This window comes from Lepisma saccharinum, chromosome 10 (genome assembly GCF_977018435.1).
Source record: "Lepisma saccharinum chromosome 10, izLepSacc3.1, whole genome shotgun sequence".
In the NCBI taxonomy this organism is placed as follows: domain Eukaryota; kingdom Metazoa; phylum Arthropoda; class Insecta; order Zygentoma; family Lepismatidae; genus Lepisma; species Lepisma saccharinum.
The window spans coordinates 17102124-17118782 of NC_139238.1; the positions used below are offsets into that span (position 1 = coordinate 17102124).

The following is a 16659-nucleotide window of genomic DNA, read 5'->3' on the forward strand; positions in this document are numbered from 1 at the left end:
CAAATAATGTGTTAACCTCACACTTGGTCTGAAATCAACATTCCCTGATGATGAGAACAATATATGTGCTTGAAATGTATGCTAATGCCAACTTAATGTGGTTGGTAACCTAGAACACTTGTTTTAGCTACTAAATATGTTTCAACCATACTTCTTCAAAGAATCAATTCTTGACAAAAATTTAAGATTGGTCAAAAAATTATAAAGTCCTTGAAATTGTATGAGAACAATACCAAACCTTTTAGAGAATCTACAAGAAGATTATAGTAGAGTATCAATTACACATACTGAAAGCTCAATGGTGGAACAGCCTCTAATAGCCAGGGTCTGTGAGACTGACATTTTCATCGAGTCCCATCGCCACTGTTTTTCTGGCTTTTGAGACCAGAACCAACTAGTACTTCTTCTTTTCAATTACCTCCCCAATTGTCCTCATGATGCTGGGTCAACATGGAAATTTTGGAGGCTCCCGCTGGGAATCGAACCCAGGACTGCTAACACCAAAGGTGAGAGAGAGCTTGTTATTTGGGTATTTAGAAGTCCCTACTACAGATACTATACCCTAGTAAATCATAGTAGAGTAATTTATTCTGTGATATCTCCAAATGGAAAATTTTCTTAATGAGAATTCAGTGATGCTCAAATTGTATGACATAAACAATACCTTCAAAATGCACTCCAAGAAACAGAGCACGTGTGGTAACCCCCAGTTGGAATGTAATTAAACCTCCATTGTTCTAATTATTCTACAAAATACATATTCTGTAAATGCAGCGTCTCAAAATATTATTTACACTCTTTGAACGTCAATAACAGGAACACTAATTACAGCAAGCATGGACTTCTTTTGGTGTCACATACCTTAACGTTATAGATGTTCAAAATGACCACCATTGGCAGTAATACATTATGTGTAATCTGAGCAGATCGATAAACAGCAGATGCAGTTTCTGTAGGAAGGGAAGCGTAGGTTGTCTCAATTGCATGTTCCACGTCCCTCAGTGTTTCTGGCTTTGTGATGTACACAGCATTCATTACAGTTCCCCACAGGTAGTAATTTAACTGTGTTAAATCAGGAGATCTGAATGGATATTCAACTCTTCTCATGTTTCTCGAAAGAAAAAAAATCCTCACCTCTGCCATTTTGTGTAAACAAATGTCCACCGCTTGGTAGGCTGTGACAGGACCCAAAAAAAGGCATATATGCTCTCACCATGCTCAAAATAGACATTGCAGCTTCAAATGCAAAAAGCCCGATCAAGTCATCTTTAATAGTTTCTCTGTTATTAAAGTTCAAAGAGTGTAAACATTATTTTGGGACACTATGCATAATTTTTTCCATACACTTACCCGAGTATAGTTGTATCGAAAACCAAAGAACGGCAGCTGGAAGTTGAGATTCTTGTGCAACTGAGGAGTGGATGCATGGATGTTTTCTTGCCAGTCCCCAAATCCTAAACCATTGTACTCTTGGTCAAAGTACCAGTATATAAACTCTTTCCTGATTTCAGCCAGCCGTGACTCTGTAATCACATATGGTGCATCTGCATGCACTTCCCTGTAATTTGGTGGGGCTCTTCTTGATCTCAAAGGATCTGTTCAGCAAAAATACAAAAAGTTATAGTATAAATTTTAATGAAATAAGTATTTTTAAAACAAATGTTTTAATAATTTATCACTTATTTTAGACACCTATTAGACACAAGCTTCTAAATCTACTGGAGAATTTTGACTTTGTGACTTTAGTCATAACGTAACTTGGCGGAGGCAAGGGGGATGCTAGCCCTCCCCAAATTTTATAGGTTTATTAATCTTTACAAGAGTACTTCTGAAAGTTGAGGAACGAAGTAACAAAGATTAATATTTGTGATTTTGCAAATGTAACAGTTATTTAGCAAATAATACTGGATGCTAGTTTTATGGAATTGAAAACTTTTCTATTCTGCCCCCCCCCCCTCAAATTTAAGCCCCAGCTTTGATTCTGCCCAATCCCCACAAGCTAGGTCCCAATATGCCCATGGCATTAGTGACATATTATTTGCAACACAAATCCAACAACAGTGGTGGCAGAAAACATTACTGGCGCTTACACAATTTTTAAAAATTAGAATATTTTTTCACGTAGCCCTACACAAGAAATGTGGGGACGTATCTGCTGCATACCGGTTTATTTTGCTTGATTAATTAATACACCGCTGTCACCCAGGCAGGGGTCAGGGGGGTTCAACCCCACCTGGAACTGATTGTAGCCCCCCATGGCACTGTCATCAGCCACCCTTGACATTAGGTAAAACTATTTTGTATAATTTGTTTGCAGTGAAGAGTGAAAATTTATAGACAGCTCACAACTTTAAGGATAAATTTACAGAACATGAAGAGCAGCTATTACATTCGCTCATCTTGTTTATGAGATGAAGTCTAAGTAGCTGAAAGTATTTAGAAGATTATCTAGACTTCGTAAGTTCTTTCATAGAGGAGCTTCTTTATCTGTACCTTCACTGCCCCTGTTGCGGCCTCCATTTAGACAGAAATCTGTGACTTTGATGTCATCATGCAAATTTTCTTCGCATCTGCATCAATGGTCAACAGCTCCCAAGTTTTGGGAACGAAGTGGAGATTCATTGCTTCAGGCGGGGGTGGAATGTACTGTAGGCACTGTGATTCAATATTGTGCATTTTTGTGTGATATAAATATCTGTATCATATAAAGCAATGTGGAGTGTGTAAGGGATGATTTCAGTTACAAGCAAATTAACATTTCAAGAGATATTTTAAAAGATGTAGAGAAATTTAGTATTTGTGTGATATTTATAAATTGTATGTAACGTGATGACCCCTCCCGCCACACATATTTTTTCTTCATTTAATACTGTTAATTTTTTTAAAAAATGGAATTGGTTTACAAAGCCCCCCCCCCTGATAACCCATGAGCCCCCCTGGAGATCAATTCTAGCCTGCTGTCACCATCCACATCGGATTGTGTGTTTGATAAATATTTTAAATAGTACACTTTCTTTGCTTTTAACATTGTAATGAACAATTTGAATTGACTTTTGTAAGGTAAGGACAAAACACTTTTGAAAATATCCAAATGTGGAATAACAAATTTCTGAATTACCCTCTCTACACTTGGTTAATTTCAAAAGACACAATTTACTGTAGCTACTCTATTCAAAAAAGTAATGAAATTATCATTATTACAACGTTAATTGAAAAGTTTTTTTGGCACTCTTTTCTATATTAACATACATGATTGTAACATGCAATTTTCGTATCTCGTATTTACATTTTAGCTATTTTCTATTTTCTTCTCTGCACAAAAAGAAGTATTATTTTGATGAAATCTCTGAAATTTGGAATCAAATATCTAAACTATGATGCATAAGAATTTTATTTTTCCCCATTGTTTTGTGGATAGGTGGATTTAGTAAATTGTCTTTGATTTGAGAATTAAAGGGAAACTTGTGTGGAAAACAAGTTAGTATATCAGGGTCGTGTCCAGTTATTTGAAGTGAGATAAGATTATCTTGTACTGCTTATCAGCTAATTGTTCTTCATCTTCCTACATACGTGTTATTTTTTAAAGAATACTCGCTCTCTCTACCAACTGAACAGTAGCAAAGTATTTTTACAATATACAAAGTATACCAATTTCCACATATTATTATTAGTTATTTTGTGTATTCATGTATCTTTATGATGTTCATACTCATGTAATAATTGGTCAATGGATAAACATAAATGATCATGATTATGATCATTGTAGGTTAGACAGTACTGAAGGAGCAACTATTTTAAATTTGTTTCAGAGAAGGGTGAGTGGGTGTGCTAAATTTTGCTTTCATTTTTTGATAGCAGTTTACCATTTCTCACCATCCACGCATTCCATAAAGTTCATTGTAGGCACGCGTACATCAGCAATACTAATGTTTGCTACCCAATAACAAGAAATGTTGTGGTAAACAGCATAAGGTTTTCATGATGAGCCACTGAAATCTAGACTCATGTCTCATTTGCTTGTTTCCCCATTGTAGAAGAGGCATGTATTGGGGGAGGTTGCATATCAATCTTGCCAGGAGCATTTACAAATCATACGTCAGTTCATATTTTGGCAAAGATTTCAAGGTCAAAACTACAGACATATTGGGAGTGGAATCTTCTGCTGCATTCATTAGAAGTCGTCCACTAGGATGGGGGTTGGAGGACAGCGTAACTCGGTTGCTAATTTAAGATTTATCATGCCTGAGAAACACACTTGTCCATACCTGGCCATGTGGTCTAAGGCATCAGGCTTTGGGCTCAGTCTACATAATGCACCCTGGTACAAGTCTCTTGGGGAATTATAACACCATCATGAGGAAATAGGGGACCTACGAATAAATAGCATAACAGGGTCATGGAAAACTACAACAGCAAGGGGGGGGGGGGTTGCCGTACTGTAATTGGTTGGATCAGGGGCGGTCCGTGACTTTTACAGCAAGGGAAGCACATGTCGTAAGAAATTTTAAAAAAGCATTATTATTTTAACGCCTCCTTTATGAATTCTTCTATCACTAAATTGTAGAATTCCTCTTCTGCATTTTCAGTTCAGTTTTAGCAGTGTCTTCTCAATTACTGTCCTTGAGTATTTCTACATTAACAGTGAATTCGGTGAAATGATGAAAAGATCATTCAGCACTAGCACTAGATACGGGAATTGTTTAAACGAACGAACTTAACTTGAACAATTCAAAAAAAGCTTTTTTTCAAGTAAAGCAAAGGTTTTTGTACTCTCATCGAGATATATTAATCTGAGGAATAAGGGACACTTAGTTCACTTCTATGACGAACCATGTCAAATGATGACCATAACTCAATTTCAAAGAATAGAAAGTGTCTTCAGGAAAACATTTTTTTGCATTATTTTCATCAACTAATTGTAAAAACTTTAATTCCTATTTTTGATTCATTATGTCCAGTTTACACTGTTGATCTTACAAGTTTATTCTCGTAGTTGCAAACGTTGTCAGGAGAATTTCGGCATGGATTTGAGTTTGCCGATGACGCTGTGATGTTTAAGTAAATTGTTCATGTCATCAAAACCTGATCTATAAACTATAAAACCTTTTTTATTTGAAAAAAGGTCCTGCCGGATGGTAGAGTGGTAATGTTGTCGCCTGTAATGAAGGGATATAGAGTTAGATACCCGGTGGAGGCACAACGGATCCAACTTTAAACTATAGGTCCAGCCCCGATTAGCTTGTCTAAGCATGAAGTGGGCTTAGGACAGATCTCATTTGAAAATGTGACCAAAAGCCAACAGTGGAGTTCTAATGCTCTTCCGCAACCACCTATTATTCCACAATTCGTCTGATTAAAATGTCGAACACATTTTTACTTTATTACACCCGGTAGAGTCTAAATCGGGCATTGATCTACCACCAGAAATAACTCCCCCCCCCCTTTCTCTTCAAAACTTCTTGATCTCAAGCCCTGAACGAAGAGTGTTTCTAGCACCCACCTACCCTGTCATGCGCACCTTAGCTATCTGCCGCAAGACCCGGAATGAGTTCTGTGGATTCATTCCCTTCCGAGTCAATTGAACCGTGCTGATTTAATCAACTGTTAAGTATGATTTTTAAACCTATCTGTTTCATACAAATTCCAGAAATAACACACATGAAATTTACTGGGATAACTGACAACACAAAATTCGCTGTAAACGAAGAAACAAATACTGCAAAATATTTTTTTTTTGCACGGATTTAAATCGAAAGAAACTGAGAATGGAATGAGTGAAGGTCATGCATTCCCCATGCTGAAGACAGAGTCGAAGATCTACTAAGAATGCTGAATGCTCCCTTTCCTTTCCCGAGGGTGAGCAACACTGATGGTCGTCTGCTGGCTACCTGTAGGACCACGACGAGGACACATGTCTCGCTATTTTTACAACAGCCCTTAGAAATAGCTATGCTCATATGAGACTACCTAAGAATAGTTTTAATGAAACTGTAAAAATAAATTGACAACATAAACACAGTTAATACTTTTACTTTGTAAGGGAATGACTCATTCCCTTCATTCCATGGATCATGGGTTGGATCATCTCCAACCTCTGGTAAGGCATGCAAAGTGAGGCCAGCAGTCAGTAGGTAAGCCCTGGCCCTCAAAGGCTGTTGTGTGTTTCAAGTTTAGCTGACTAATGACTGTGAGAGTGGGCTATTTGTGGCTCTACAGCCCCTGTAGGACCTTGCCTTCCTCCACAATGGACTGCCAAAGTGGTGTATCTCTTGTGTCATCCTCTCATTCCCAGTCCCAGCTTCCTTAGATCTTCCTCAGCCTCCTGCAGCCACCTCTTCCTTTGCCCTTCTTTTTCCCTCTGGTCTTTAATACATTAGTTTTCTCACACACTTCCTTCCCTCCATCCTTTCCCACATGTCCTAACCATCTTAGTCACATCCTCTTGATTTCATTCACAATATCAGGTTGCTGATAAGTCCTGGATTTCTTTGTTTGTTCTTATGCCAGAGTCCCCTTTATTCACTGGTCCACATATTTTCCTTAAGACTTTCCCGTTCCCATACGAGTTGGTTTTTCTCATCTTGTGCTGTCAGACACCATGCTTCTGCTCCATATGTAACTGTGGGTCTTATTACAGTCTTGTAGAGCCTTATTTTGACATGTTTAGATATGCTCTTTGATCTGAATAACCTCAAGGGGGAAAAATATCATCTATTGCCTGCAGCTATTCTGTTGTTTATCTCTGCACTTATATTATTCATATCTTTTAAGATTGCCCCTATATATTTGAACTTCTCAACTATTTCAAATTTCCTGTTGTTTATTTGTATATCTTTAACTTTTTGATATTTACTCTTCTCCCGTGTGTTTATCTTATACTTTGTTATTTCCTTGTTGACTGTGAGAGACAGTGGGCTATCATGGAGAAAAATGGTTAGCCCCACCTTTTATGTGGACAGTCCCTGTTTCCATGCCAAGTGGGAGATCTCCAAAATTTTGATGATCGCCCAGCATCATGAGTGCAGTTGGAGAGCCCCTGTCCTCCAGTCTCAAAAGCCAGAAAACAGCAGCAAGTGGACTAGATGCAGTATAATCCAATCATCTTTTAAATAGGATAAATATGATAATTCAATTAATAGCTGCTTGGAGGACACTGGTTCTCAGAGCACTGAGTTTATGACTGTGAAAGTGTAAGTGGTCTGATATTGCATTTCTTCAACAAGAAAGAGGAAATGAAGTTTGCAACACCTACAGCTCTTTAAACACGTAAGTGGCTTGTTTTGCTGCTATGGTGACTTTCCACTTAATATTACATCAGATTTTGGAATTCATCACGAGAGACTATGTGGTAACCTTCAAATTTCAAATTCAAATTTCTTTATCCACTCTTGTTGAGGTTCAGCCTCTGGCTCTTCAAATGTGTAAGCAATCAGAGTGACTGCCTTTGCCCCAGATGGTGAACATACTTTTTGTGCCATTTTCACCAGGTCAAATGACTCATCACTGTTTGGGCATTTCTTTTATAAAACACACAAGTTTTCATGTTAGATATTTATTTTTGCACTTCTTGTTATGTTCTGTGTCTCACAAAATAATTAATAGAAATTTCCATACTTTATAGGTGAGGTAATTTGGTTAACTGCTCTCTGTAATAATAATGAAGATAATAATAATATTACAAATAACAACAATTATGCTGATCTTCATTTTTCATGTTATGGTTTATAGTGTGACTGATTTAACTTATTGAACATCGACAATGTGTGAAACACAGTGTATTTTAAATGTCCTGCAGGATTCTAAAAACCTATAACTTTTAAAGTGATAGGTTTTTTACAACGAAATATTGTTTGTTACACAGAGGAAACTTTAAAATTAATGTTTGATGTAGTTTGTTTTATCGTGAGATCTCCAGCTGGGCACCATTCACGTCCAAACACTCTTGCAATCTTCATTTGAATCCGAGAATTGCATTTTGATGGTGCTTAACCGGTACATCACGTATCTTAAACTTCAGGTCGTCAAGATCTGTTGGTTTCTGTGCATTCACCTGAGTCTCGACATGTCCCCACAGCCAGTAATCGCAAGGCTTAAGATGTGGTGATCTTGCGGGCCAAGGTGTGGGTTCCCTGCAGCTAATCCTTATCTCCCCAAATTGACCATCAAGAAAGTCACGAACTTCAAGGGCTAATTGGGGGAGAGGGCACCATCTTGCTGGAAGTGGACCTCATTATGATACCTAACCTCTGAAGTTCTGGGACAACGAATGTCTGTAACATTTTCAGGTAGCCGGCACCGTTCACTGTGTCCTCCTCGAAGAAGAATGGACCAATGAGGACCATGCGCACCACATACTGACCTTGGGGCTATCCCGCTTATGTGTCTCTTAACTCGTGTGGATTCTCAACCTCTCAAATTTGGCAATTGTGTTTATTCACTTTTCCCGAAACATGGAGCATGGCCTCATCATAATAAGAGACTGAAGGGCATCACTACCATCACCATTTAATCGGTTAATATCAATTCACAAAATTATTTCCTCATCACAGTCCTCTTCTATCAGATCGTGCACAAATCTCAACTTGTAGGGCCTGGCTTTCACCTTCTTGCGTAAGATACTGTGTAACGTAGACCTCGCCACTCCCAGTTCCAAGGATCTTCGTTTAAGATATTTCATTGGACTCCGTTCCATGCTCTTCATCCACCACATCGTCACTCTCTCTTGCCCTCCCACTACGTAACAAATCTGCTACACTTCCTGTAGGTTTAAACTTTTCGTACCATCTCTGAATACTTGTCTCCGCTGGAGGTGTTTTTCTAAACGTTCTTTGGAACCTTCTCTGCACCAAAACACAAGATTTTCAGGAATTCTGGACCAAAAGGGGGGTGGGGGCACGCCACCGAAAAAGGTGGTAGTAAAGCTGGAAGTGCATGAAAGTTCAGGCTGCCATAGGGAAGCTGTACTGAAATTAAATGTAAATCCTGAATTCTAATGCTAATGTACTCAGCCAGGTAAAAAGAAAGGAAAAAAACAGTGCAGTGCAGGGGCTTGCAATGCAAGGGCATACTAATGAAACAAGCAACTTTAACAAGTTATTGCACCTTATGTGCCAAGCCAAGAACTTGCAACAAGCATGGCTATATTCTTGCCCCCCTCCCCCCCAATAACATTTTCAAGTCGGCGCCTCTGCAAGTGGGTCTCCTTAACGTGAGGTGCATCATCATTTAATGTTTCTGTTGCTTTGCATTTGTCCATTTGATGCTCAGTTAAGCTAATCGCGACTGGGCCTACAGTTTAAAGTAGGATCCAAACCACCACGTGCCTCGGCCGGGTATGGAACCTGGGACCCCTTGATTATGAGATGGCAACTTTACAACTATGTCATCAAGGAGGCCAATGATTGCACCTGCTAATGATACGACTCTTGGTAGAGCACAGCCCCGGTGAAATGATCAGGTGGCGATCACTAGAGAGAACTACTTGCAGAGTTACGGAAATGAAAATGTCACCTTGGGATAACTAAGAGCTATGCCGAAAAGCCGATGTGCAGGCCTTGACCCTGTTGTGCCACTAAAGTGTATATCTCTCAGAAAAGGAACTATTTTTGGAAGGCAAAAGAGTAACAAACAGTGGCAGCGATTAGGTGGGTGAGGGACAGTGCCCCTCTACTTTTTGCCAAGGGAAAGTAAACTTTCCTTTCCCCTAGTTTTGGAACCCAAGCGCCGCCACTGCTAACAAATCATGGAGTGGACGTTATTCAGTAGATTTCTCTGAGTAGATTGCATTGCTTTCATGGAGGAAAACTTACACTCAAAGACATAAATACTTCCGAACATGAAAGCAATCTTTCTTGCAATTTTGGAACACTACCAAATCAGTGATATCCTTGCAACCAACAGTAAATCAAGAAATGAAACAAAATAATTCGAGGCTGCATGTGTAATCCTTGGGGTCGCTTCTCTTGCTATCACAGTTCGCATCAATGCCATGGAAGCAGTAAACACTTCCGGGGGAGAATGCAGTTTCTAGTCTCAGAAATAAATCGAAGCAAAATTTTGTTTTGTTTTTCTGAGAGTTCGTTTTGTAATATTTTATAGGGACATGGTAATGTTTAAAATAATATTGGCCCTAAAATTGAGGGGAGGGGAGGGAGGTAATCGTATTCTGGGGAGTATGACACTCCTTGGCGTCGCCACTGACCACCTGACTGATGGGCGTGGCATTCTGGTTCAAACCTCACTACGTCATTGTCACGTGTATTACTGCAAACCAAAAAAGTTTTGAGTCCCGCCGTAATAAATTCCCTAAAATATTCATGTAGCTATGGGATTGCTAACCAATCCATCAAGAGAAGAAGACTCACTAGTTATGAATCACTGGCACTTGTTTTCCTTTCAAGATGGCGTCATGACCTCGGCGTGGAAAACCAACCATTCTACTATGCTAAATAGAATGCATGGAATAATTATTGCAACAGTATACTTACTATTTCTTTTTTACGCGAGTGGCTTTAGATATAATTTGATTATTTTACTTTAATTGATATTAATATATTTATACATATGCGTATTAGCATGAGTCGCGACGCCATGTTTTTTTCGCCAACGATCACGCCAATCCATCACGTTGGTCAGTGATAGGCAAACGTTTTGGATCTTCTGAGTGATGAAATGATAGACGAATAAAACGAACGCCCAGTATGATAGAAAACGGAAGAAAGTGTAATATACAACGTATAATATTTACATATGTAAAATAGGTAGCCGCCAGAACTTGGTGCAGAACATGGTGGGGCGTGTTTGTATTACTCTTCAACGCTGTCAATTCCACTACTTCTTTTTTCAAGAGAGAGACAATAAACGAACTGTTTTAAATTTAAGACCTGGGCATGTCAAGGAGGGTTGATGGGCGTCTATTGGCTTAATATTTTCTATAAAAATAAATATAAAACATAATACTTTGGAATAACAAGGTAAATTGGGAGGCATTGCCATATTCTACAAATCTAGACATTCTTCCCAGAAACTCACCCTCAGAAAATTCCGAAACAATGTGGAACTTATATGCTTTAAAGGGTGTTAATTTTTGGAAATCGCTTATTTTTCTTCAAACTGAAATTTTTTTCAGTCCTCTGTTTTTCGCCGTGATAGGAAACGAGTCCAACTGCAGGTAAAAGTGATAGGTTTCCTCACAAGGTGTAAGAGACAAGAAAGATAACTCACCGTAAGTCGACAGGTCGAATGTAAGCTTCGCATCCACATCCCTTGGTTCACTTTTGGGAATCTCGGGGAACAGTTCTACATTGTCACCCACCTCGTCCCCACACGCACACAAAACAAACCCCAAAATTCCAACTGTGAGAAAACAGTTCTTAATGTTCGCCATTATTGTAACACGCCCAGACTTTCAACCGGGCTCGAAGGCACTGATATCGACGTATGAAGCAGCTCACCTCGTTATGTTTGTGGAGAGATCCAAATCTTTCACAACCGGACAACCTGATAAGATAAACAAGTGTGGTGTGTGACACAAGATGACGCTGTTATCCCACGCATTTAGGAAATGAAATGTTTTTAATGAAAATGGAATGCGAACCTTTCTAGAACAAAGCTGTCAAATGGAAACAAAATGTATTTTGTAACGAAATCTCTGATTGGCAACCAGTCAATCACCCATCGTCAAAGACAACATCATCACCTAAGTATCTGCAAAGATAAAGTAAATTTGAGCTTAGGGCATGTCAATCGTAACAATTGTTTCAACAATAGAGGATCTATCAAACCCACTATTTTTATTTGTTAAACAGGAATTGTTTATAAACTCGAAGGGTGGTGAAGTTAGTCGAACAATTAAGAGATAACGAGATATATATTGTTACTTCGTAAAAAGGCAAGCTGGGGATTTTCAATGTATTCGTATACCCTTTCCATTTGCAGAGTACGAACCTTAACATACATTTTTAACTTAAAATGCATGAGCACAGTTTTAATTTTGGATGGGATTCCGACCAACACCTTTTAGAAATTAGAGGCAAGAACATGACCAGATCGTTCGTAGGCATTAGAATCCTGGATATGTAGAAATATTTCCATCAGAAGGGAACACGGTGTAGCATAACTAAATTCTACCTGCCATAACCCCTGCTACGCAACAATGACTGAGTTCGTAGGGTTTCTTTTCTCCTCAATCATGTACAGGGGTCGGACAAAGAATATGGAAACAAATGACAAAAGCTATACTTCCTTATCTGATATCATGTAGGCATGGACGTCCGCAGGATTTTTTCCAGGGAGGGGCAAGGAAGGTATTTTTTTCCAGGGGGGGGGCAAACGAAGACAAATTTTTCCCAAAAATAGTGTTGTTCCCTAAAAAACATTGCTTAAATTTGAATTTATGGTGTTCATGCAATAATTAACACATATTATTGTGGCTAAAATGAAATTGTATGTGTGAAATACATATTTTTTGGTTGACTTTCATTTTCCAGGGGGGGGGCACGGCCCCCCCTTGCCCCCCCTTCCGGACGCCCATGCATGTAGGATACCCTGGGTGTTGAAGAGTGTGGAGGTGAAAAGGGGAGCCTACGCGACGGCCTGAATTCTCCTTGCAATGGGCGAATGGGGATGGTGGTTAATGGAATCTTATTCCCTTCTTTGTGTAAAACATTTTCCAGTTCATTCAGGTAATCAAGGGGTCCCGGGTTCGATACCCGATGGAGGGACATAGTGGTTCGGATTCCACTTTAAACTGTAGGTCCAGTCCCGATTAGCCTTACTGTGCATAAAGTGGACTTAAAACACTAAATCAACCAATCAACTAAATCAAGTTCATTCAGGGATGCTGATAACGAGTCCGAACACTGTTCTCCAAAACTAACCACAGGGGCTCCATGACATTGAGATCCGGTGACTGTGGCGGCCAGGAAAAGCGCGAAACCTCGTCTTCATGCTCATCGAACCATGACTGACCAAATGTAGCGGTATGAATCGGGACATTGTCATTTTGGTACAAGGTAATCTTGCAGGGAATATTATTTGTACCATGGGATGGACATGGTCACTCAAAATGTGGCCACCCACACCATGGCTTCCCCTCCCTCCCCCTCCCCTTCCCATGCTTCACCGATAGTCTTGCTCGTACGTTCGGTTCGGTGTTCTCCGCAGACCACAGGTAAAACTCGTCCTAAGGTTGGTAACAGTGTGTTAATTTACGATTAATTGGACCAGATGACAGTCTTCCATTACTCGGCAGTCCACAATTTGTGCGTGTGTTACAACACTGTTTTCTCTTGTCATTCATCTGGTTTACCATTGGTTTGGCATTTGTATTACATGTAAACACAGAATCGCGGAGGTTCAGTAGGACGTCTGACTCTCACGCGGGAGACTGGGCTTCGATTGCAGGGGTAGGTGATTTTTCCGGACTAATTCCTGCATAGAACGGCTCTGTGGTTCACCCAGCATCCAGTCAAGGCAATGAAGCACATTCCTGTTTCAACGTAACATTAGTTTTAAATTAATCAAACCCACGGTTCCTACACGGCTTTTAGTTTGTGTTTCGTTAATGCATGCCCTTGCTACATTAACAAGTTTTTAGGTGTTTGTTTACTGCAGAAGGAAACAACAACAACAACAACAATAATAATAATAATAATAATAATAATAATAATAATAGCCCGTGCCGCAAGAGCGCTTGTGGGCAAAGGCTTACCTACCGACTGGCGCCCTCACTTCCACATGCCTCAGCAGTGGGCGAGCATCTAACCAGTTACTAGGTGACGTGTGGTCAGCACGACGAAGCCCCAGTCGTTATTATAGGTTTCCAAATTAGGTTACGCTACTCATTCGTAGCTCCCCAATTACCTCATGTTAGTGGGTGGCCACCGGTCCCACACACTGACCAAAATCTCAGGAGAAAAGTTGTTACGTTTCCCTCCAAAAGACTCCAACCAGCGCGCATCCCGTAATCCAAACCCACAGCCTGACACATCGCAAGGCCACGGTGCGGGCCCAAAGACAGTAATGTTATTGTAAAATGCTTAATAAAGTTATACTTTGTAACTTTTACAAATATTTTTAGGTTATATTTTCAACTTTTAGGTCATACTTTGGTAATTTTAGTGCAGAAAAGCATACGTTTAGGTCGTAGAAATCGGAGTCCTAGTGATTAGACTGAGAATTTTTTATTTTAATTTTTGTTATTTTACGCCGAATTTTGTCACATTAAGCTAATCGTGGCGACGAGGGTGAATGATGACTTGATGAAATTGCCTAAATGACACTCACAGGGTAGCATCCATGGCACAGGTATACATTCAACTATGTTTTCCAAGAACTAAAGAAGTATTTTTATTTTTATCAAGTCTCAGATGACGTTTGAAAGCGCCATCTTCTAAACATAGGATACTTTATAACTAAATTCTGTTCGACAGTTTAGTTCCGGCGAGATGATTTTTGAGGTTGATCAAAGTGATTGAAATCTGAATATGCTTTCGTTTGTAGGCAATTGTTTGTTGGCGAAATGCTCCAATCCTACCATATATGGGTTCCATGGTATCACCTGCTGTAAGATGCTTACTCATGAAGAGAAGTTTGCGGATGATATCTTATCTTTAGGAAGTGACGCTCAATGAATAAGGAGGTAATACTATTGTCTATTGCGATAATTATAGTTCTTTACAACGGAAGTACGCTACTTATGTGACGTGAGAGGAAGCGACACTTGCCACTTGGAAACGGAGCTTCAGAAATAAATGCAACCTTTCGTGCCGAAGTGACACAAATCGCTGTACATTAGGGTGGAGTGGAAAATTTTAAAAAAAATTTAAATTTGACTTGTAAGACGAGTTTAAATTTTTACGTCGATATCTCGATTCTAAGGCTCGTTCCAACGGCTTCGAAATGTTTTGTTTATGCAACTAACCAATACATGCTACTTTTAAGCGATTTGCAGGTGATTTCTCCAACTGCGAGCATGAATGTTCAGAAAAAACAGTGCGTACGCGCTGGTTTACCAAGAGTCTTGTGTTTTTGGTCGTTTCACTCATGTTTGATCTGTTTCCAGTTCGAAAACTTGAGAATACATATATGCAAAAGCGAAGCAAAAATGTGCAACTCTTAGCGTTACCCTGTGCAGGAACGTCGGAACCGAGGGGGCAGGGGCGGCATGTCCCCCCACTCATCAACGAGGGGGCAATATAGTATTTTTACTCCCCCCCCCCGTCGCGTGCTAAAAATTATCTATATTTTTTCCAACTTATGTTTCGTTTTGAAAAAAAAAAGGAAAAATATTCTTGCACTAGTTAAATGAACATGGACTCAAGTTTTCGCTACCAGCAAGAAGTAAGTGACAGGAAGATCCATGTGCAGATAAGAATTGCAGCCACGTCTCAGCAAATCAAGAGTAACGTGCAATTATTCCCGTTTGAATTCGCTGCTTCGGTTCCCAGTTTTCCTTTCCCAGGTATTGTATGTGCAGGTGCTGGCGGTGTGAAACAATAAACCCAGCGTACCTCGATGAAAGGAGGGGCAGAGCAGGGGTGCCCATCCCCCCCAAAGTCGTTCTTCAAAATCCCCCCAAAAGAATTGTTCATCATAACCCTTCCCAATACACACACAAATATAGTTTGGATAAACGCGCAATTATTGATTTCTGTTTGAATGTGGATAATTTGATTTCATTTTTTAAAAAAATAAATTTTCGAAATATGTAAGTTTAGATGAAAGCTGGCAGTATTTTACAATTTTCCAGTCAGTCGTAGCACAGGGGAACACATACAAGCGAAACTAATCGTGCCTGAAATCATCCAACACTAAAACGGAAAGAAAACACCAGGCATTCTTTACCACGGGTCGAGATGCCAACAATCAAAAGGCGCATGACATTCGAAACCTTTCATTGTAGTTGAAATTAAAAGACTAAAGATAGAAAAAGTACAGTTCACTTTGCTACAGGAAATAGTATTCTTGTGGAAGTTGTTAAATCATGAAGTAGATGCAGAACATCTAACAACCATAACTAAAATAAATAACGAGTCAATCAAACGAAACGATCCCCTCAATTTTCTGTGAAGATATTTAGAATTGGCACGTAAATTACGAAATTTTGTCCCCCCCCCCAAAAAAAAAAATTCCGATGACTCAGGCGCGTCATGAGTCCCCCCTGTGGGACGCAAGGGCTCCAAATCAGGGGTGCCAGTTGGAGTTTGAACCTTCTAGGTAAAAAGTTGAAGGTGGAATAAATTCGAGGCGAACGCCTCGTCTATTCGGTAGGGCTTCAGACTCCCAAGCGGAGACCCAGGTTCGATTTTCGGTGTGGGTGATCTAAGGTAGGAATTTTTCCGGCCTTGTCCCCGCATAAATCGACTCCGGGGCTCGCCCAGCTTCAAATGAATGGGTAACCCTGGGAGTTAAATGCGGCCGGAGCTTGGTGCTGATCTCACCAGCAATGAACATGACATTTAAAACAAAGAGTAAACTTTTAGTAAATCTAAATGGCCAAGAAATAAAAGTTCATCCATTGGTTGTTCTGCCTCTACACAGTGCTTTCAGTATTGCCTGATGTGAAGAAACGACAGAGGAAGGGCATTGTTCAGAGTAAAATAACTGCAGATGGTGTAGTGATGGGTCATGGCAGTTCCTTTTCGGGAGGCAGTTCAT

At 39.7% G+C, this 16659-nt stretch overlaps 1 protein-coding gene across 2 annotated transcripts in view; it reads right to left on the reverse strand.

Moving 5' to 3' along the window:
* The window catches only part of mesh (sushi domain containing 2 mesh), a 55421-nt gene extending 43973 nt beyond the window's left edge, over positions 1-11448 (reverse strand). For both annotated transcript variants that reach the window (XM_083129609.1, XM_083129608.1), the window contains exons 1-2: positions 11224-11448; positions 1351-1595 (exon numbers count right to left, since the gene is read on the reverse strand). In XM_083129609.1, the coding sequence (XP_082985735.1) occupies positions 1351-1595; positions 11224-11386 (408 nt within the window). In that variant the 5' untranslated portion in view covers positions 11387-11448. The remainder of the gene's footprint in view (positions 1-1350; positions 1596-11223) is intronic.
* Positions 11449-16659: the final 5211 nt, after the last annotated feature.